The sequence below is a fragment of the Emydura macquarii genome, unplaced genomic scaffold (genome assembly GCF_026122565.2).
Source record: "Emydura macquarii macquarii isolate MOO-44397 ecotype Brisbane River unplaced genomic scaffold, CSIRO-AGI_Emac_v2 contig_2205, whole genome shotgun sequence".
Lineage (NCBI taxonomy): Eukaryota > Metazoa > Chordata > Testudines > Chelidae > Emydura > Emydura macquarii.
The window spans coordinates 7,652,943-7,676,447 of record NW_027132342.1 but is presented as its reverse complement, the minus strand read 5'-3'; the positions used below and the strand labels follow the sequence as shown (position 1 = coordinate 7,676,447).

Here is a 23,505-nt window from a genome sequence, read left to right as displayed (position 1 = left end):
TGTCTGGCAGTAAGCTTTTTCCTCTGATTCCAGTCTCACGGCTGGAGAAGAAAGCAAAGGTCATTCCATTACTTCTAAGAGATGTGAGGCCCCCAAAATAGAAGGTTCATAAGCAGCTGCCTACTTTGCTTGTGTGGATATTTAACTTACTTTTTTTTAGAATTACTTGTTTGCAGAGAGGTGCTATTTCCCATTCTACTTCTGCTCAGAGTAAGAAGAGAAACCAAAGATGAACGTGCTTTCAAGCAGTAGAATTGAGAGCTCCTGAAAAGGATCTAACAATGCTTTCTTTTCTCCACTTTATAATATATTGCCCCGATGGCCTTTATGAAGAGGAGAGCACCTCTTCCACTCTACAGACGGGGGGATCCTGTGGGTAGGAACCTACCTGTTGCAGCTCCTCTTGGGGTGGGCACTTCTTACTACTACCTGGATGCTGCTCAGTATGTTGGGCTTTCAGGGGAGCCCATAGTGTCCACTGATTCTGGACACTTTGGTTCATCGGCCTTTCATAGAGATTGCAAGTGATTGAGGTCTTGTCCCTTGCAACTGCTATGAAGTAGACTCTCACTGGTAAGAAGGGGGTCCTCCCAGTTCTGTCTCCTCTCCTTTGTCCTCTACCTCTCCTCATTCATTCTTTGCTCCTCCTTCATCTCCTAGGTCTTTCCATCTTGCATCCCTTCCACCTCCTTCACTAACATGGTTCACAGAGGTTAGTCTAAGAAGGCTGCTATGCCCTGGCTCAATACTTGCACTTCTTTCCCAAGTGAATTTTGCTTTGTCATTAAACAAATTTTAGCTACAGGCCTGAAAATAGCTTCCCACAAACTTTGCCAGCAAAAGGGGTGATGAACAGGACAAATTGAACTAGGTTTCTAATTCACTGAAGTATGTGGAATTTTTCCTGCTAATCACCCTGGTCTCATCAGGCATAAAAGAAGCAGAGGAAAAGCTCACAGAGTTACAAACATTATAACAAGAATAATTTTACTTTACCTGCAGTAGCCTCTCATATGTCAAAGTGTGTCACAGCCTTTAATTCTTCCTACCTTATAAGGTATATAATTATTCCCATTTTACAAATGTGGAAATTGAGACACAGAGTGGTTAGGTGATTTGTCAGAGATTACACAAGAAGTCTGTGAAAGTCAGCAGTAGAGAGCTGGACTTCCAGTGCCCAGCTGATATCACAAGCTGTCGGGGAAGACTGTCTCTCCTCTTTCAACTACTATATACAGTATAATCATCTGAATGAAATCGGCTTGATTCTAGAGTCTCCCTTTGCTCAATCCCTGCTATTCCCAGCGTTTGTAAACACATTGTGATTGCTTTGGGTAAAGAACAAAGATGCTGCTCTGTGAAACTGTAATGACTTTTGGAAAGGAAGCTGTCCTGTGCATTGGAGAAAGCTCTATTCAATTCTAATTGGAACATGAGGAGTAGAGAAGTCATTATTACTGTTGTTAGAGCCAGCTGGAATAAACATTTCGGCTTTAGTTATGTTTAAGGTGATATTTCAGTTTCTCTCTCTCTCTCTCTCTCTTTCCATGTTCACCAATGGTTCCCCAGTCTTTTCTATCCCAATACAATGAATTGGCCTGTGACCACTCCTAGACTCCCATGTCCCTCATTTTCTCTCTCCTGTTCTTTTCTGTTTTCTTCTCATCTTGTTTTCTACTCGCTTGGATCCGCAGTCATGGGCCAGGACCCCATTGGGCTAGGCATTATACAGACACAAAACAAAAATACAGCCACTGCTCCAAAGAGCTTACAATTTAGGTATAAGACAAGACAGCAGATTGATACAGACAGAAAACAATGCTATGACTCCTGAGATTGTGTGACTAAGAACATGTTACCTTGTACCACTGTGCACAATTTTAAAATTACTTTCCTTCTGTTCTCAGTCATGGCTCCTTAGATTGTGTCAATACTTCCTAGTTTTTCAAGAATGTTCTTTATTAGCAGCACTAATGCCATACCTGAAATCTCAAACCCATTCTTCAGCTCACTTTGACCTGGTCAGTACCCCATTCAGCAGTCAGTCAGTAGCAACTGTGCAGCTGCAGTGGCATAAACCCCAAGGATGGACAAGAAAAGCCACCATATGCACTAGTTGAGTTTACCTCATTTCAGTGAGGAGTAAATTCTACTGAGATTTGCGCTGCTGCAGCTTTACAGGTTGCTGCCCACTGCCTGCTGAATCTCCAGTATTATCATTACCATAAAGCCAGGACCCCCTTGTGCTAGGTGCTGTACAAACACAGACAAAAAGACAGTCCTTGTCCCCAAGGGCTTACACTCTAAATCAAGTATAGTCAAGGCCTTTGCCTAAGTTTTCACAGAACCTGGCTGTTCTTCACATGCACAGTGATCTGATAATGAGTTTTACAACAGTTTTCAATTGGTTCTGAGAGTGCTTCTTTCAAAGGAAGCACCTTTAGTGCATCTACTAACCTGACAGTGTTTCATTGCCATCACTAGGGATATTCAAGGGTACACTTGATAACCATTTATACGTGGATGGCTGGGTATAAAACAATCTTTCTATCACAGTGCAGAAGAAATGGGATAGAGGTTCCCTCTAACCCAAATGATTCTGTGGTTAATCTGAGCTTCAGTTATTGACACAAAACCAGGGATACCTCTGCAGTAAAATGTGAAAAGTTAAAGGCACAATTATGATGAAAGGAAAGTGCAATATTCTGAAAGTTCACATGGTTGATACGAGACATTTCCTTCACTGTGGGCAGTGCAAGTTCTAATACTTTAGAAACGAAGCTTTTCATTATGATGATGGACATTTCTGAATTTTAGCTGGTTAGTAGTAACATCTTGCTTCAAAGAAACATTATTTTTCAGACATGGACTTTCAGTCATAAGAAATCAGAAAGCCATTTCCCAACTTTTCTATTATATAAAAGAAATTATTAATGGTTAACAGTGGAGGAAAATGGTCAATATATAGACAAAGTTCTTTTATATTAGAGCAAGACGAAGATTGGTTTACATTGGCGCTATTGGTAATAATTTTTTCCCCTGTTCACTTCTCTCTTCAGTTCTGTCCATTCTGTCTGAAAAGATACAGCCAAAATAGAGGGCAGTTGGAGATGGGAAATAAAAATTATTAAAGTCACAAAGACAGTTGTGTATGAGGAGAGAGTGTTTTTTTTTTTTTTTAATTTGAAAAGGAGACAAATAAGAGAGGACAAGATAGTGATATACAGGATGATAAATGGTGTTGACCAGGTGAATTGGGTGCTCCTATTTCTCCTCTTATAAAAAGGAACCAGGGAACATTCAATGAAACTGAAAGGCAAAGGACTAAAGGAAATTATTTTAAAACCAATACTTAGGTAGCCTGTGGAACTCATTTCCACAAGATATCATTGAGGCCAGATCTTATTGAGTGTCAGAAGATTTGAAATTTTACCTGGAAATATGGTGGATTCTCATTACTTGAAGTCTTGAAATCAAGACTGGATGGCTTTCTAAAAGATATGCTATAGCTCAAACAGAAAATATGGGCATGATCTAGAAATTACTTAGTGAGGTTTTATGGCACGTGTTATGCAGGAGGTCAGATTACGTGATCACAATGGTTCCTTCTGGTTAAAAAAATCTATTTAAAAAGTCTTAGAATGTATATGAGTAATGAGTGTATATCCACCTTTGTATTAGGATAAAAAAATGTATAAAGGATCTAAATCCTCCTGCTTCATGGCATAAAACAACCACTGACTGACTTGACTGACTGAGGAAATTTTCCCTACTGGCAGATTACTCCATAATTGTCTACCATGTATCTTCCTCTGAAATATCCGCTTCTGACTGTTTTCAGAGACAGGTTGCAGGAGTAGCTGAACCACTGAGCTGATCCAGTGTAGAAATTTCAGAGCTCCAACATAGCGGCAGCACAGTATTTTATCCAACTTGGAAGTCATAGCAAATATGTTTCTCTGGTTGGGGTTTTTTGTTTTTTGCATTCTCTTATTTTCTGATGCTTCACTTAATACTTGTCATTTTAAATTTGTAAATACATGCCCAGATTAAGTTCTTGGCAATCTTGATGTATTGGATAAATTGCATACATATGAATTGTTATTAGATTAAAAAATGGAGGGGTAAGGTTTGCAAATATCCTAATGGCCTAGCAATGAGCTATCCCTTTTAGACACAGATAGTGTAATGTTTGTTCAGACTGTGTTACTGCTAGAATTGATTATTGTCCCTCTTTGTTAGTTTATTAAGATTTTATAGCACCAACCTCATAGCTTTGGCACTTTCTTGGAGGTCTAAACTACATTCTGTAATGATCGCTAGTTTAAAACCTTGTTACATTAGTCACTTTGAGTGATAGGTTTAGCTCTTATACTATGCCCACTTTTTTTTTTGTGGCTTAGTAGAGCACTGGACCTGGACTCAGGCAAGCTGGGTTCTATTCCCAGAACTGCTACTGACCTGCTGGGTGATCTTGGGCAAGTCACGTCTCTTCCCTGTGCCTCAGTTTCCCCCATCTGTCAAATGGGGATAATGATACTGACCTCCTTTGTAATGTGCTTTGAGAGCTACTGGTGAAAAGTGCTATACAAGAGCTGGGTGTTGTTTTCATCTTCCGTAGCAGCTCATCAGTTTTTAAAATTAGGTTTGTTTGCCATTATGGTAAGGGACTTGTAATATAACTTCAAGAGTCTATTTGCTGTTGTGTCTCAATAATAACAAACTATTTGCATTTAAGAAGCCCTTTAAACATCTATCAAGACCTAAAGTATTTTTTTGAGTATATATAATATGAGTCGTTTTGCCCAACACTAAGATGCTGTTGCCTGTGGAGTAGTAAAACATCAATTATTTAACAGGACCATCAACACAACAGCATATTTAAGAATAATTTATCCATTTGAAATCATGGGGAAAATGTAGAAGGTAATTACCTAATTTGGAAAAGCAGTGCTGTCAAAGGTATGCAGATTTTATATAAGAACTTAACTGGGTAGTGCTGCTGTTCTAACTTTTGAGTGTCACTGAAGAGCCCTCCCATTGGGGGTATGTGGGGGAAGGGTAGGAGGATGGTAAATCTGAGAACAGGAAATAAATCAGATGTCTTCCTTTTCTAGTTGGCTCGCCACAATAAAACATTGCAACATATGCTGAAGCCAGGGTCTGATCCAGATGAAGGAGATGAAGCCTTGAAGTACTATGCCAATCACACCGCACAGATTGAGGTAAAAATTGCTCACTGAAAGGGAAATTATTGTGGTCTGAGGCCAGCTTGCTTCCTACTAGATCTTCTCTTTAGAGTACTCCTGAGGAACAAAACTCATTTAAATAGTGTAGATTATTTTGAAAGGGAAAAAGCTGAATAATATCACACTGGGGAAGGAAAAAAAGGTATGGATATTCTTTAAAATTGGCTTGGTGTATTTCAAACAATTGTCCAACAGTAGCTTCCCTGTGTGATACAGAACATTTCTTGTTATGGAAATAATGATTGGGGATAGCAGCAGTGCCTTAGAGACCAGAATAATCTCGTGTAGCATATCAGTCAAATAAACCCTGCTTTTCAAGCCATGGAGGTTTATGAATCAAATGAGAATTTTGGCTGTGGTAGAAAGAAGTTTTTGAAGTTGCGTGAAGATTCAGTAGCTTTTTTGTCTAACAGAACCAGGCTGGTCTGATTCATCACTCCTTTCTATGTTGTAAACGGCATTCCCCTGTTGGAAGGGAAAACATTTAGTGACTCTGGCAATAGTAGAAAGTGTAGAGTTCAAGGGTGGCGGCTTTAAGGGGACATATCTACGCAGTACGCAAGGCTGTCGTTTGGAAACCATGAGTATTTATCTCATGCAAAACTAGTTGATTAAGGGTGATTACCATAAAGGATAATTGCACATAGACTTTTGTGTCAAACCACATCCTTCTTGGGGTCTGCTTTATTAAAAGAAAAACACAATTCAGTGTCATCTTAAATGAAAACCAGTCTTTCCCCAAATCTTCAAAGTTCTGTCAGCCTCTGCTGGGCTCAGTAGCTCCTTCCCAAATCCAGTTTCTGCCACTGGCATTTCCTAAACACATACTTCCTCTTCAGGCCCCTGCTTCTCATGGCAGGAGGCATCAGCCAAGCCTTTTCATCCAGCAGGTGTGGAAAGTCACAGATCCTCTCTTACCCTGGGTCTTCTGCAGATGTCTCTGTGGAGCAGCTCTCACAACCCTCCTGCTCCTCTGGTTCTCTCTCCTGACTGTACTTAGGCTGACCTTATATCCCCCAGCTGGCCTAGTTGCTAGTCTTATATCCCCAACCCCGTGACCCTGGGACTGAGAGGTGCAAGTGAGATGGAACCCAGGACTCCCTTAAAGAGTCAGCTCGCCTTTGGGCAGTACTGCATTCACTGTGCACCAATACAGACACACACAGTTTTGCTCTCCTTGAGGTGAAGATGCATACATGTGTTACTCTTAAATATCAAACCAGTTCAGAAGGGAGAGATAAAAGGCATTTTTGCAGAACAGACACAGCTTTGGGGGCTTCCTAAAAGTGAAGATGTAAATGACTCTGAGCCCAACACTGCTTCTGCTGAAATACGAGAGGGGTTTGCCATTGACTTCACTGGGAGCAGGACTGGGCCGATTATGGAGTTCCAGGTATATATTCTCTCATATCCACATGTTCAGTTTGTAAGTCAGCTGATGAGTCTGTGATAGCTGGCTCTACAAAGAACTTGAGATCCAAGGTGTGTTTTCCACGTGTTATTTCTAAACCCATAATACAGACTCCACAGTCAGAATCAGGAAACAGCTTTAATGATGATGTGAGGCAGAATAGAATCCAGCCGACTCTCAAGTAGCTCTGTTGGTTCTGAAGTGCTAGTAGTAGCAAAACCTTGGTTTTGTCAAGTAAGCAGATAAGGCACGCAGGGACTGGATATTATATGAGTAACAAGGTGCTGCTTAGCATAGCCACTTCCATGATTTACAACCTCATAGAGAAGGGCTCAAGTTACAGAATGAAGTTCTTGAGCCAAATGCTAAGCACTCTCAAGTCTGAGAATGTTTGGATGTGCAGGTTTGCTTTAGTCCATTATAAATACACAGGGATCAGATTTGAAGCATCCTCAAAGTTTGGGGATGCTTGGATCTAGATTTTTTTACTTGAGGCACACCTTTATAAGCACATTTCAAGGCAGGTTTTTGAAGACAGAAATACAATTTTACTATAAATTACATACTTAAGTGTTTTAATGTAGTGTCTTGCTGTAAATTGAAATTTTATTAAAATTAGTTCTACACCGATTTGTAAATAAAAGCAAGCTCTGAGTCAGACAGGAATCACAGCATGATTGAAAAGTCTCTGACCCTGAAGGACACATACATTTGTATTTACAGATTGTCCGTCATGATAGAACTATGGAACAAATAGTCTTCCCTGTCCCAAATATCTGTGAATTCCTCACACAAGAATCCAAAAGTCGTGTATTTAATACAACTGAGAGAGATGAACAAGGGAGCAAAGTGAATGACTTTTTCCAACAGACAGAAGATCTGTACAATGAAATGAAGTGGCAGAAGAAAATTAGGAGTAAGTACTGTCCATAGTTTCAAGCTTTAGTTTCAGGTTGTCTAACTGTATTTAAAACCTGTAGGGCACCAAGTATTTTATGTTTTCAGTTTTACTTGTTTCCAATCATTCTGATATCACAAGAAGAAAACATTTTCTGAGTCCAAGATTGCACGTCACTGAAGATGTGCCACCTGCAAGAGAGAGAGAGAAATAAGATGGAAAAGTGACTAATAAAATCATCTGTTCAAGATGACCTTCTGGGCTGTAAAGACCAGAATTGAGTGGTGGACTAAATGAGTGTAACTTCACTGAAGACAGTAGAGTCGCACTCCATTTTGCCAGATGGAAATTTGACTCCTGCTGTTTAATAAGGACACGTGTAGCTGCATACTTAGGCTTGTCAATATAATTCACCAAAAACATCCCTTACCTTGGGCCAGATCCTCAGCTGGTGTAAACCAGCATGGCTCCCATGAAGTCAGTGGAGCTCCACCAGTTTACACCAGATGATGATCTGACCTCTTTGCCTGAGTAATTTTTTACTATTCCTGGTGGAATGGTCTATTTTCTTAGTAACAGTACTTTGCATCCCAGGATCTTTTAAAGCACTTTACAAAAATCCAGCTTGATTAATTCCCAGCAGAACCCAGTCTGTGAATCCTTGGTAGCTGAGGGGACATGTTTGCTCAAGCTGTTTACACCGCCCACTCTGCTGGAGGGCACAGCTCCTGCTGGCACGGGCAAGAAAGTGAGTGGCACTTCTTTCAGAAGGGACCTGGCTAGAACATCCAAGATTCGCTGGCTGGTTCCATGGGTTTCTCTCCTAGGAGCCCCACACAGAGCTTAGAACTGCTCCCCCTTAATGGACTTCTCTGGGAAGGCAGAAGTGGTGCTGCCATCTGACCGCCTGTTCGAGTGAAGTTGCTTCTAGTGGCTCAGGAGATAGCAAACCTGTGCATCGTCCAGGGTGAATCAAGCCTTTTATAACTAATTAAGCTTTACAGCACTCCTCCTGATAAGGAAGCAGAATATAGATCTAGGTATCTAAGGATCTCCACCCACCATGAAAATGCCGATGTCTCAGATGTAGAATACAGCATCTCTTTAACAGCTGTCAGCAACGTTACATAACCAATTAGGAAGGAAGTGAAGAATACTGAATATGGTCAGAACTGCAGGAGGATTTGGCTAACCAGAGTGGAATGATTTAACTTGAAGCTTTTACCATCACTAAAAATGTGATGTTTGGTTATAGTTTTTGTGAGTTTAATTTTCAGGCTGTAGTTTGAAGATGACATGTTTATTTTCAGAATAAGTCAGAAGACTTTTATCTTGCATAGAGCTTCAAACAAAATTCCTATCGACTTTAATGCAAATTCTACTGGTCCAATCCTGCTTGTTTTGATCTCAGTGTGAGGCCCTGTCTACATAGGAAAATTGATCAGAATAGCTATTGCAGAATAAAATATTCCACAGTAGCTGCCCGTGTGCACGCTCTATTTCAAAATAAAAGCCACTTTATTCCAGACTAATTATTCTGCTCACAAAGTGAGATTGGGATCCCTGTTAAAAGAAACACCAATAAACAAACAAAAAGCCAACCTCTGTCTTAGACAGAGCAGACTTGGATCTGACCTCTGTAATGCTAAGAAAGCATAAATTAGTTTTTTTTATCCAAAACAGAAATGCCCACATTTCCTTTCATCTATGGGACACTTAACAAGCCTCCATATCATTTTGTTTGAAAATGCAATATAAATTCAAGCGCTGTTCAATCTTTAACTCAGTGTCTGAGTTGCTATGTTATCATATAATGCTGCATTGCTTGAAATGAGAGGATGCTTATGCATTGGCTCCAGATCTTTAAAACCCAGAAGTTAACAGACTAATCTTACCACACATGAAATCTTAATGTTTAATCTGAGCTGAATTTAATCGTGGTTATTTAAAAATGAACTTACTCTGAGACAAAAAGATCCAGATTGAGGAGTTGCCTGTTTCTAGGAGTCAGCTATGCTCTTAGTCACGTACAACAAATGCAGCCCTACAGCAGACAGAAAGGTCCAGGAAGGTCGAGGATGCATCTTTCATACACACAGGAAATTCACTCTAGGAGTCTTTATAATTTCCTGAGAAATATATAATCTTCAGATAGTTAAATGCCACGTTTAGAAATTTTTAAACACCATATATTAAGATATATTTCAAAAATGTTAATTCCAGCACTCACTGGGTAAATAAGCACTACCAGGGGCGTGCGCAGGAATTTAAATTCCAGCGCTTTTGGAGAGCACGTTCTATGTCTCTGCTGGGATCTCAGGGGCCAGAGGAGCATGCACCCTCCCTGTCAGGAGCTGGAGGAGCTTTGTGACTCCCCCACAAACCCTCTGAGGGCCACAGGAGCGCTGTGCTCCCCTCCCCCGCTGATTATTGGGGGGCCTCATGCCCCTACTTGCCCCCCCTTGTGCACACCCACTGATCACCACAGTGAGGCAATGTAGTCCCAGGGATAGAACACTTTAATGGGATTAAGCACACTTGGGTTCTATTCCTAGCTCTTTCACTGACTTGTGTGATCTTGGACAAGTCATTTCACCTCTCACCCTTCCCCGCTTTCTGTCTCGCCTATTTGGACTGTAAGTTCTTTGAGATAGTGACTGTCTCTAAGGATATGTCTACACTGTAATTGAAAATCCAGAGCTGGTCTGTACCAGTGACTCGGGCTCACAGGGTTCGGGCTCGCAGGGCTGTTTAATTGCAATTCTCTGGGACCCTCTCTCCCTTGTTGGGGTCCTAGAGCTTGGAGTGTAGCCTGAGCCCAAATGTCTACACGGCAGTTAAACAGCCCCTTCGCCAGTGTCACATGGTCTGAGCCAAATTACAGTGTAAATGTACCCTTTAGAGACAATCACTGCCTCAAAGAGCTTGCAGTCTAAATAGATGAGACAGACAAAGGTGTTTAATTGCAATGTAGACATACCAGAACTGTGTTTGTACAGCATCTAGCACAACAGAGCCCTGATCTCAGATATGGCCTCTAGGCACTACTACAAGAATAGAACAGGATCTATTTAGTTAGGAGGGAGGATTTAGCAGCCTGAGCATTTTAAGGCCTAGAACCTTATTGGCAAGTTTGATTCTTCCCCTCTCCTTTTGGGTAAATTGAGATTTATGTGGCTCAGTGAGAGGAGATCTTTTGGAAAAGACCATAAGCCTGAGAAACCTTGACTGTGCTGTGAGGTCATAAAAAGCCCATTACACTTTTTGTAAGTGAGGGTATTTGTTCCAGTGTCTTTAACCAAAATGTCCTCTTCCCTCCACTCTTGTGCAGCATTCTGAGAGCCATTTGTCCACAGATTTCCCCTCTCCTTTCAGTGCCAAGTGAAATGATCCCTTCACAAAAGGTCCAGTCCTCCAACTTAACACAGGCAAAACTCTTGTTACTAAGACCTGTAGGATCATAATTTATAATAAAGTGTACTGGGATACTTCTGGGTGAAAAGTGCCAACTAAATACAATATAGTAGGACTTTTTAAACCTGTATTAAATGATAAATTTGAGCTCATTATGGGCCCTGAATATTTATTTTTTACTTTACTGTTCAACATTAAGTTGCATTTCTTGTTTGCATGAAGCCATTGCTCATAAACACATGTATCTCCTTTTCATTTCTCCAATGCTGCTTTTCTCTCTTTCCTAGATAACCCAGCCTTGTTCTGGTTCTCTAGACACATCTCTCTCTGGGGGAGCATTTCATTCAACCTGGCTGTATTCATCAATTTAGCAGTTGCTCTCTTCTACCCCTTTGGAGATGATGGAGATGAAGGCAAGTGATCTTGATTTTTTTTTCTTGTATATATAAATGTTTTCAGTTAGAAAACAACATGAACCATTACATAACTGCATTCTAAACAATGGCCCCTGTGACACTCCTTATGTCTTGGCACAGCTTTTGAATAACATTAAACAGAACAGTTAAGATTTTCAGAAGTCACTAGTCAGTTTGGATTCCCAGTTTGATACACATTAATGGGGACTGAATTTCAGAGGTTGGATGCTGAGTACTTTCTGCAAATCGGGCACTGATAAGATGTCTCAAGTTGGGCATCCAAAATCAAAGTCACTGATGAAAATCCTATTAAATAGATTTTTCTTCCTGGGCATTATCGTATGATATAATATGAGTTGATTCTATGGTGTATTTTATATACTGTAGGAATCTCATGACAAAAATTTGCTGGAGTTGTTAGAAATAGTAGTAGTTGCTGCTATGGGTTTGGGCAGTTGCCAGTGTGGTTTTTGGTATAAATCCCATAAAAAGGACAATATTGTTGACCAGAATTACATAAAAAACCTCTAGCAGACATTTAGTGCTATATAAATCACTACGTGGATATTAAGAATAAAAAGAAATTGCAATTCTGGCAAAGCAATCACACAATCATGAGCTTATGAAAATGTAAAACGTTTTTTTGTTCTCACCTCAAATGTTTTGCAGAAACAGAAGATTTTATTTAATCCTTTCTTGTGTCTTCGTATGTGTAATTTGGACTCAGGAAAACAAAAAAGCACACTGCCATATATCAGAGAATTTTAAATTTTAATATATAAGCCATGATTATAAGCCATACATCAGAGAATGGAAAGTTTTTCATTGACTTCAGTGGATTTTGGATCAGGTCAATGATCTCCATTTCTTTAAAAATGCACAGCAATATTCAATGGCCATTTACAAAGGCATAGCGTGGATTGAAATGATTTAAAATATGTTTCATTTGTCAGTTTTTGACTGCTGTGCTTATAAGGATAAAATAACACATCATTTGCAAATGATAGATTTATTAGATAAAAAAAGCAATGATGTGAAAATCAGTGATTTTTGGCTCTGCTACATCATAAATCAGGAAACGTATTGAATAATATATTTCATCAAATGAATGCTGTAGACTAGCAGGAAGTGTTTTTGTAGTCTAAACATGCTTAATGAGGATAAAGGGGACTGGATGACTCAAGATGGGTAACGGGATAGAGAGCCATTCAGCTCTAGGTCATTGGTTCACATCCAGTCAGTAATGTGACTGAAAGTCACGTCCAACTGCTGGCTCATGTGAACCGAGTGGGTGGAATCGGTCCAGGGTCTAGTGGATACATGTGCTCTTCCCAAACACCACTGGCATGAACAGGCAGTCTTGTTGGCAGACTCAACAGAGAGGCACAGGATTAAAGTGGATTGGCAAGGAGGCTGAACTGCCCTTTCACCACCTGATGTGGTCTCTGCAGGTTACAGCACAGGCATATCAACAGGGTGCTGAGATTCCTCCTGTACCTGTTCTGTAAAGAGAAGATTTTAGTCTTCAAAGCTCTCAATTTTGTAAATTCTAAACTTGTTTCAAGTGTGTGTGTTCCAGACCAGAAAGAATAACAGAGAAGAAATAAAGAGTTAAAAATAAACCTTTTAAACTCAGACATATTAAACTAATCTGAGAGTTTTACACACTGTAAAATCCTCTGGTTTGCAATCAGTAGAAATTAATACTTATTTTGAACGGCAGACATGTCTAGTAGTAGTTTAAGCACCCCCAATAATCCAGTGGTTTCAGGGATAATGTGATTCACTTTTCTAAAGCCCATCATTCCTGGCAATTGTAGATGTCATTAGAGATTTATAAACAACAAACATGGGTGCGGCCAAACAGGAATAATCATGACAGACTCTTTTCTCCTTCCTCCCCCAGAGAAAACTAACTCTAGAGACAGCGTTTATTTCACTTCCCCTCCCCTCCCCTCTGAGTAAATCAGCCCATAGTCAGGTGTCTGAGGTGCTTGGGTTGATCTAATCAGCCTAAGAATGTTGTGCTTTAATTTACTTCGGCAGTTCCAGTATCATATGATACAAGTGAAACTGCTCTTCAGACAAGGACTCCTTGCCTCAACTGTGTATGTCTGCACGTTACCAGTGCAAGTCCTGTTTAATTACATTGATTGACCTGAACTGGGAGGGGGGAGAATGGGGCAAATTACTTTTTAAAGAAATATTGAGGGTTTTGGACCTACCTTTTAATGAAGGCTACACGTGCAATTTAAAGGTATATTCCATATTTGTTGGAAGTTCCCCATTTTAGTTGGTAGCAAAATTATTATACAGACCTGGACGTGGATCAATTGCCAGGTATAAAAGCCAGAGCTTTCAGAAAGTTTGGATGCACTCTGAATTTGGAGATGGGGGCCCATCTCTGCTTTTTTCTAATCCCAGTGATATTACTTAGCCTTGGAGCTGTTGCAATTAAACCTAATATGTTAACAGTATTTCCCACTATGATCATGCTGTTACGGTCAGAAATTATGTTGCATGATTCATTCACTTTGGTAGATAAACTGGCAAAAGAACCAATCTTTGCGCAGATTTGTTTCTTGATGCACAACTGATTTTCCACAAGTGTTGACCTTTCCCTTTCTTCCCTTTCCAGGCACACTTTCTCCATTGTTTTCAGTCCTACTTTGGATAGCAGTGGCAGTCTGCACCGCAATGCTATTTTTCTTCTCCAAGCCTGTTGGTATCCGACCCTTTCTAGTGTCTGTAATTCTCAGGTCTATATACACAATAGGGCTTGGGCCTACATTGATACTTCTTGGTGCTGCTAATGTAAGTACTTTAAAACTAGCATAACTTCCATTTCAGTAGAAGTAGGGATATTAAAAGCCACATTTGAAAAAAGCCAGGTCTGCAATCTGTCTGTTTCACATCTGCTTTTGCACACATGTTTAGCACGACTGGGTTCATGATAGTTCTAACAAATAGCTGTTTAGATTTCTGTTGAACCACAGCAGCTTTACATTACATCAGAGTTGGAATTGGATTGGATAGCTGCAACCAGTTCTCTCGCAGTTCCCCCCCCCGGCCTCTTCACCTTGCACCCCATACCTGCCCAAAGCTGAGGTGCGGAGGAGAATCTGGCTCTTCATCTTTATCATTATAGTTCAGAAGTCTGGCTGAATAATTTTTTTAAAAAGGGTATTCTAACTAAATATATGGTTTGGGAAAAAAATAGGAAGTCTCGCAGCCACCAAACGTTCGCCCTGGATTATAGTCCTATTGCTCATTTCATGGTGGCACTTCGACATACTGTAACACTGGTTCAGTTCCAAATACTTTGCAATGATTTCATTCCCTAATTTTTTTTTAATGTTTTATGGCATTAAAGAAGCAGTAGCAACCCACTAATGATATAGAAATATGTCACATAATAACGATGTACATTTTGCAGCCACCCCAGGGAACTGATCATTGTATAGATATACTTCATGTATATGCTGTTGCATCGAACAGGTACTGATGGTAAAAAGGCAGGTTTGAAAGGCATACAGCTAAGAGGGATGATCAGCTTCTTAAACTGAGCCAGTGGATGAAAAGAAAAGGGCAAGAATGCTATTAAAAAATCAGTATTTCCCTGGAATCAAAATATTTCCAAAGTCCTGATGTGGTTTAACTTTCAAGAGACAATACCAAGATATACGCAGTGGTTGCCTTTAAAAACTTTTCGATTTGGCCTTTTCAAGTAGATAATGTTGTTATGGTATTTGCATTAATTCCTAACTTCCCTATAATTAGTGAAAGGAATACCTAAGAAATTGAGCAAATACTGACATCACATTTAGCTACAAAGTCTGAAAAGTTTTTAAAGGAATATCGCTGTATATTCTAAAACAAATTTTGGAAGGGAGAGAGCAAAACCAAAAATTCCGTAATAAACAGCAGACCACATTCTGATCTCAGCTGTGCTTTCATAAATCTGGAACAACGCCATTGACTTTAATGGAGTTTTTCCTGATGTACGCTCTAAAACTGAGATCCAGTTGTGGCCCACTCTGTCTAAAACTATTGGCATTGAATGCAGTGCTAAGATGCAGTATTTTGAATTTGAATGTATGCTATAGGGACCTGATACTGCACCCATTTAAATCATTTCATGGTGGCATGTCTACATACTGTAGGGAGATGTGCCACTTACTTCAGTTGCACAGGATCAGGCTTTAGGCTACCAAAATAAACAGTCACTTAAGCTATATCTGAAGTGACCTTCATTCCATGGCTTTGTTTTTCTGCCTAATGTGCAAGAATGTGTATGCTACACATCTGATATAGCTATATATGCTGTGAATGACAATTCACCTGCGTTTGCATCTAACACCTCAGATTTTGCACCAACCCTTAGGTATTGCATATATTAAATATAGAGAACAGCTTAGTAACATTACCTAGTTGCACAGTCAATGTGAGAAAATTCCTAACGTGGCCGCTGCAGAGTAATATTGTTTAATATATTGTGTGTGCCTTATATGACATTACACAGTGTCCCTATGCATATTTAGAACGCAGTGGATGGGCAAGAAAATGCTTTTGTAAGGGCTTTTGTGCAAAACAGCTCTGCAAACTGCCAATGGAGTCTGTCTGTCTGCACTTGTTCCTTGTCTTATGCTTAGACTGTAAGCTCTTTGGGGGCTGGGACTGTCCTTTCATTCTCTTTGTACAGGCACCTGATGTCTTGGTCCATGACTGGCGTGCTCAGGTGCTGTTGCAATATAAATATATGATAATGATGATGATAATCTGATATAGTAAACCTAGCCTTGTCATCTCCCCACAGCTTTGTAACAAAATAGTATTTCTGGTGAGCTTTGTTGGAAACCGTGGAACATTCACTCGAGGCTACAGAGCAGTCATTATGGACATGGCCTTTCTCTACCATGTAGCATACGTCCTGGTCTGCATGCTGGGCCTCTGTGTGCATGAATTCTTCTATAGTTTCCTGGTGAGTATGTGCCTCTGGAGAGTGGGAGACCTTGCAAAAATTGAAAATACTGTTACCCATGCAGCTGTCTTTGATTTCTTCCTGACAATCATGCCAGATCACGGGTATTTTTAGCATGCTGCTGCCTGTTAGAAGAGACTGTTTTTGTTAGAACTCATTGCCATTTGGACTTATTGTCTGTGTTACAGAGATAAAAGCCTACATGTTTCATTCCAGAAAATCATCAAACAGCCTTCTCTTTGCCTCCATCACCAGTTTTACATTTGTATGCTATGCCCTTTCCACCACCCTGTGTTTGGTCTATTTAGATTGTAAGCTCTTCAGGACAGGAACTGTCTACTAATCTTTATTTATACAGTGCCTAGCACTCATTATCATGTGATTATTATAATAATAATAATACAGAATATATACTAATAATATATTATGTAATAATAAATTGATGGGACTGTTTTGCAGTTGGTAAGGGATGGGATGCTTTTGACATGCCACCTGAAGACATTTTAAATGTATGATTCCTTCATTTTTGTATATTCTAGTTACATAGGTGAAATTCCTTTTATAATACTTTTAGCACACCTGTATCATAACACCATACAAAATATGATCTTGAAACTCAACTCTTCAAGCTGAAGAGCATTAAAAAAGCCCTTTTTCCTGCTCTTCGTAGTTTTCAATCACTTTCATTTTAATCTGTTGTGTAAACCTTTTGGACAGATTTAATAAAACCCTGTACAGTTCAATGGCTTTCACCTTTCATTATACTCAGTTTTATGTTTTTCTCAGTTTCCTGAACAATTGAGTCTATGTCCAGTAATGACAGTGTTTCATATAGATCCTGCTGTCAACACTAAAGGGCTTCAGTCCTTACTCTAGCAAAACTCCCACTGAAGTCAAACTTTCAAAATCCAATTCTGTGCTTACATATATCTGTCCCCTTGTCACTAAAGTTCTCTCTTCGAGTGATTGCTCATATGCATTCCAATATAGGTGAGTGCGCGCCCCGTGCACGAGCCTCCGGAAGCTTTTCTGCCCCTAGCAACCCCCTGCGGGTTGGCTCCTGCGCCCCCTGGAGTGCCGCGCTCGTCGCGGTATATAGGGCACTGCCGACCCCGCGGCCCCCAGTTCCTTCTTTCCGCCTGTGACGGTCTTTGGAACGCTGCCCCTTGCTCATCCGCAAGTAGCAATCTCCACTTAGTTTGTTAGTTGTTAGTTAGAAAGTTCACAGTTTTTTATCGTAGTTTTATAGGTTTTTCTTTAAAAAAAAAAAAAAAAAAGTTAGTTGTTTTATAGTTGAAAATGGTATAGTTAGCCCTGAGGGGCTAGGCGGAGCCGTGCCGGGCTCCACGGGGTTCAAAGCCTGCGCCGCGTGTTTGAAGGCTTTCCCGGTCAGCGACCCGCACGACCGCTGCCTCCGTTGCCTGGGGGAGCTGCATCGGAAGGACAAATGTAGAATTTGTAAGTCCTTCAAACCCAGGACTCAAAAGGAGCGCGATGCCTGCCTCAGGACTATTCTAATGGAGTCAGCACTTTGTCCTGTCTCCGAGCCCTCCGGGTCACCGATGGCACCAAGTGTTTCGTCGGCACACAGCGCTCCCCCGGCATCAACCTCGGTACCGATGCACAAGGTACTGAAGAAAAAGAAACGGCCGGAGGCCGTGTCCATGGACTCCCCCCTGCAACCGGTACAGCAGGGGGTGCCGCAGGAGATGCCCCAGCCATGTGCCATCTAAACAGCTCTGGCACTGGCATCTCCGCGCAGGGAGCCTCCCCCGACTCCGGGGGGTGGGGGAGCGCCCCTGCAGGGGCCGTCGACGCCGGAGGCGTTTGCAGCAGCACGCGCCCTCATGGCCATGCCTACGCCTCCGTCCCTCCCTTGGTCGAGGGAGTCAGGGACGGCGTCTCGGGGTAGACCCGTGCTGGGTTACCCCGGTGGGCAGAGGAGACAAGGATCAACGTCTCCCCCCAGACGGTCGAGGAAGGGGGAAAAGGAAACTTCCCCTCCTCGCTCCGACCACAGGTCGTTGAGCACCTCGACACCGCAGCACCGGGAGCGGTCCAGAGGTTCTGGGAGCAGCCGCTCCAGCTCAGGCGACAATTCATCGGTGGCCCGGCACCGTCCTACCACCAGCTATGCGGTACCGAGGGAGGCTGAATACCTTCGTCGATCCTCGGCACGCAGCTCCCGGCACCAGTCGGCCTCGCCCAGGGATGCCCGGCACCGCTCTTCTCGGCACCGGTCCTGTTCACCTGCGGAGCCGAGTCTCCGGGAGCGCACATGCGAACACCGCTCTCGATCCTCGGTGCGCAGCTCCCGGCACCGGTCGACCTCGCCCAGGGATGCCCGGCACCACTCCTGCTCTCGGCACCGGTCCCGTTCACCTGTGGCGCCAAGACATTCGGCACGTTCACGCGAGCACCGTTCCCAATCCTTGGTGCGTAGCCCGGTGTGGATCCCGGTGCCGCAAACGATCAAAACACCTCGGCACCGGTCTAGATCCCCGGATCCTACTTGCGCTCAGTCCCGGGAGACTAGACACCGTTCCCGGTCCCGTAGCAGCCGTCGCTACACAGCTGCTCCTGAGCCCCACCGTCACCGCTCGACATCTAGAACGACTAGCCCGGTGCGGCCATTGGCACCGCACAGTTCGGCACCGAGAGATTCTCCGGCACCGCATCACGATAGAGGGCGCAGTCGCGAGCGGGACCACTCCAGATCTCCGGCAGATAATCGCCGTAAGACCAAGAGGGCCCGGGGGCACTCATCCACCAGCTCCAGCGGGTCACCCCCCCCGCCGTCACCATAGATACCGCCACGGCCGCTCCCGATCATCCCGGAGCAGGTCTCTGCCCGATCGCGATAGGGGTCAAGCAAAGCGCCCTAAATCGCGCAGTCCGGCACCTCGCGGGCCCGGTTCATATACGGCACCAGGACCGGTGCCGACCTGGGTACAAGGGCCCTAGCAATGGCCCTATTGGGGCCCGTGGCCGCAACAAACGACCCAGGGCACAGCATCAGCTCCTTCAGTGGCAGCCCAACTGCCACCCCCACCTCCCAGCCAGGACAAGACGCAGACTTCGGATGAAGAGTCTGACCCCATGGAGAGTCCCTCCACGGGTCCCCTCCAGCAGTCCTCCTCTTCCCCCCCCAGACACTACATCCAGGGACCAGAGAACCCCACTTCCTAATTTTAAAACCCATCAGGAATTACTAAAGAGGCTAGCTGGCAACCTGCAGATTGACCTCAAGGAACTTTCAGAGGAGGACCCTCTCTTTGGGGTTTCAGGTTCAGCGGGACCTTCCCAGGTCGCACTCCCCGTTCATGACCGGGTCCTGAAGTTGGTCAAGCCCCTCTGGGAGACTCCTGCCTTGGTAGCTGCCACCTCTAAAACAGCTGAGCGCAAGTATTACGTCCCCCCTCAAGTGTTTGAATACCTATATAATCATCCTTCCCCAGGGTCGTTGGTTGTTGATGCTGTCAACCAAAGGGACAGACAAGGTGCCCAGTCAAACACTCCCAAAAATAAGGAGAACAGAAAATTAGATCTCTTTGGGAGAAAAATTTATTCGACTGCAGCTCTGCAACTACACATAGCAAACCACCAAGCGCTCCTTGGCAGATATAATTTGAATCTCTGGGCTTCCCTCCAGAGATTCCTTTGCGCGTTGCCACAAGACCTGGCGGAGGATTTCAACACCATTCTCCAGGAGGGTGCAACAGTGGCAGGAGCCGCTCTCCAATCTGCCAGCGACGCCACCGATGCAGCAGGGAGGGCCATGGCATCTGGAATAGTCATGCGACGATCTGCTTGGCTACAATCCTCCGGTCTCTCGCCTGAAGTTCAGCAGGCCATCCAAGATCTGCCATTTGACGGCATAGGCCTGTTTTCAGATAAAACAGACAATAAACTCCATGCCTTAAAGGACTCTAGGGCCACCCTAAAGTTGTTAGGCCTGTATGTGCCGCAGGCCACAAGGCGCCAGGGCAAACAGCGCCCTCAAAGGCAGTAGCAGCCTGCCCCCAGACTGCCTCCTCGGCCAGCTCAGCCAAGGAGGGGCAGAGACCGCCAAGGCCCTGCAGGGGGCTCCCAGCAAGGCCAGCAAAAAAACAATAAGCGGTCCTTTTGATGGGACGCTCGAGGGCGGCTCTCTCTCCATCCCAATGGATCCAACCCCTTTCGCAGACAGACTGCGCCCATTCTTCCGAGAGTGGCAGAGGATAACCTCGGACTGCTGGGTACTCAGCGTGTTGAAACGGGGTTATGCCCTCCAACTCTCAGCATTCCCACCGGACTTTCCCCCCACCCCGTCCCTCTTCAGGGACCCATCTCACGAGCTACTCCTCGTCCAGGAGGTGCACTCTCTCCTCCTCCTCGGGGCGGTAGAGGAAGTTCCTCCTATGGAAAGGGGCAGGGGGTTCTATTCCCGGTATTTCCTTATTCCCAAGACAAAGGGAGGCCTGAGGCCTATTTTGGACCTTCGTCGTCTGAACAAGTTTATCAGGCGCCTCAAATTCCATATGGTCTCCCTAGCCTCTATTATTCCTGCTCTGGATCCAGGGGATTGGTATGCTGCCCTCGACTTAAAAGACGCCTATTTCCATATCTCTATCCTCCCTGGCCACAGGCGTTTCCTCCACTTTATGGTAGCGGGTGCCCACTACCAATTCTCGGCCCTGCCCTTTGGCCTCTCCTCAGCGCCCAGGGTCTTCACAAAATGCATGGCGGTGGTAGCGGCCCACCTCCGGCGCAGAGGCGTCCAGATCTTCCCCTACCTCGACGATTGGTTAATACGAGGAAGATCCAGAGTCCATGTCCAGAACAGCCTGGCCCTAACTTGAGCCACATGCACCAAATTGGGGCTGCTCATCAACGAGCAGAAGTCCACACTCACCCCGGTGCAGCGCATAGACTTTATCGGGGCTACCCTCGAGGCAGTTCAGGCCAGAGCCTTCCTCCCACTACCTCGATTCCAGACTATGACCGCCATAATCTCGGAATTACACAGGTCCCCCACGACGACAGCCAGGCATTGCCTTCAGCTGTTGGGACACATGGCAGCATGCACATATGTGGTGAGGTTAGCTCGCCTCAAACTCAGGCCTCTCCAAGGTTGGCTGACTTCTGTGTACACCCAATCCAGACATTCACTCTTCAAGGTGGTCACCATCCCAGCCCAGGTACTAGCATCCCTCAACTGGTGGACAGACACGAAGGGAAGTACTTCGGGGGGTTCCCTTTGCAGAATTAACCCCCTCTGTAACGATAATAACAGACGCTTCAGACGTGGGCTGGGGAGCCCACGTGAGCCGAGACCTCAGCACGCAGGGTCTATGGTCGCCTCACGAATTACACCTCCACATCAACGTCAGGGAGCTCCGGGCTGTCCAGCTGGCCTGCAAGGTGTTCCTCAGGTTCCTATCGGGCAGGGTGTTTGCCTCAGTGTGGAACAAGAAGTGCCCGAGGTTCTGCTCGCTCTGGGGGCGCGAACAGGGCTCCCTCTCGGACGCCTTCTTAATAGACTGGACGGGGCCCCTGATGTATGCATTTCCCCCCGTTCCGCTACTTCCCAAAGTACTTTTGAAAGTCAAGAGAGACAAAGCGGATGTCATCCTGATTGCACCAGCCTGGCCCCGACAACACTGGTTCAGTATGCTGCTGGACCTGTCCATAGCCGAGCCAATACCGCTTCCGAAACACTACGACCTCCTCTCCCAGGACCAGGGTCGCCTTCTGCACCTGGACCTGGACTCCCTCCACCTGACTGCATGGAGGCTCTGTGGTTGACGGAGGGAGAGAGAGCCTGCTCAACACAAGTCCAGCAGGTCCTGCTGGGAAGCAGGAAGCCTTCCACTCAGGTTTTGTATAAGGCTAAATGGAAGCGCTTCACATTTTGGGTGGAGTCCCGGGGTATCTTGCCCAGCTCTTCGCCCATTCAGGCGATCCTATAGTACCTGCTACACTTAGAGATGCAGGGCCTGGCATTGGCCTCCCTGAGGGTACACCTGGCAGCCATCTCAGCTTTTCACCAGCCAATGGAAGGGAGATCTATCTTCTCTCACCCTATGTCCTGTAGGTTTCTTAAGGGGATAGGGAGACTGTATCCGCAGGTCCGCGACCCGGTACCTCTCTGGGACCTGAACTTGGTTCTCTCCATATTAACGGGACCCCCCTTTGAGCCCATGGCTACATGCCCTTTGCTCATCCTTTCCTGGAAGGTGGCCTTCCTAGTAGCCATTACATCGGCCAGAAGGGTCTCCGAGTTAAGAGCTCTCACCTCGGAACTCCCCTATACGGTCTTCTATAAAGACAAAGTGAGGCTGAGACCCCACCCAGCTTTCCTACCTAAGGTGGTATCTCAGTTTCACTGTAACCAAGACATCTTCCTCCCCGTGTTTTTTCCTAAACCACACGGATCGGAGGTCGAGCAGAGATGGCATTCGTTAGACGTCAGACGGGCCCTGGCCTATTATATTGATCGCACAGGGCCATTCAGAAGATCAACCCAACTGTTCGTGGCGGTTGCAGACAGAATGAAAGGCTTACCTGTCTCTACCCAACGCATCTCTGCATGGATCATCACCTGTATACGTACCTGCTACGATCAGACGAAGGTGCTGCTTCCGGGGACTGTCACGGCACACTCGACCAGAGCCCAGGCCTCCTCGACGGCCTTCCTGGAGCGCGTGCCACTGCTGGACATCTGCAGGGCAGCGACCTGGTCATCAATCCACACCTTCTCATCTCATTACGCCATCATACAACAGGCAAGAGAGGATGCGGTTGTCGGCAGAGCCATACTAAGAAGGGCTACTCGACAGTGACTCCTACCCGCCTCCAAGGTATGGCTATTTAATCACCTATATTGGAATGCATATGAGCAATCACTCGAAGAGAGAAAACAAGGTTACTTACCAGTAACTGTTGTTCTTTGAGATGTGTTGCGCATATCCATTCCAAACCCACCCTCCGTCCCCGCTGTCGGAGTCGGCAGAAAGAAGGGACTGGGGGCCGCGGGGTCGGCAGTGCCCTATATACCGCGACATGAGCGCGGCACTCCAGGGGGCGCAGGAGCCGACCTGCAGGGGGTTGCTAGGGGCAGAAAAGCTTCCAGAGGCTCGTGCACGGGGCGCGCA

General features: G+C 44.5%; 1 protein-coding gene across 2 annotated transcripts in view; it reads left to right on the top strand.

The window, feature by feature from the left end:
* The window catches only part of ITPR2 (inositol 1,4,5-trisphosphate receptor type 2), a 328,286-nt gene that overhangs the window by 268,370 nt on the left and 36,411 nt on the right, over positions 1-23,505 (top strand). For both annotated transcript variants that reach the window (XM_067559269.1, XM_067559270.1), the window contains exons 46-50: positions 5,118-5,225; positions 7,384-7,576; positions 11,260-11,385; positions 14,027-14,202; positions 16,205-16,369. In XM_067559269.1, the coding sequence (XP_067415370.1) occupies positions 5,118-5,225; positions 7,384-7,576; positions 11,260-11,385; positions 14,027-14,202; positions 16,205-16,369 (768 nt within the window). The remainder of the gene's footprint in view (positions 1-5,117; positions 5,226-7,383; positions 7,577-11,259; positions 11,386-14,026; positions 14,203-16,204; positions 16,370-23,505) is intronic.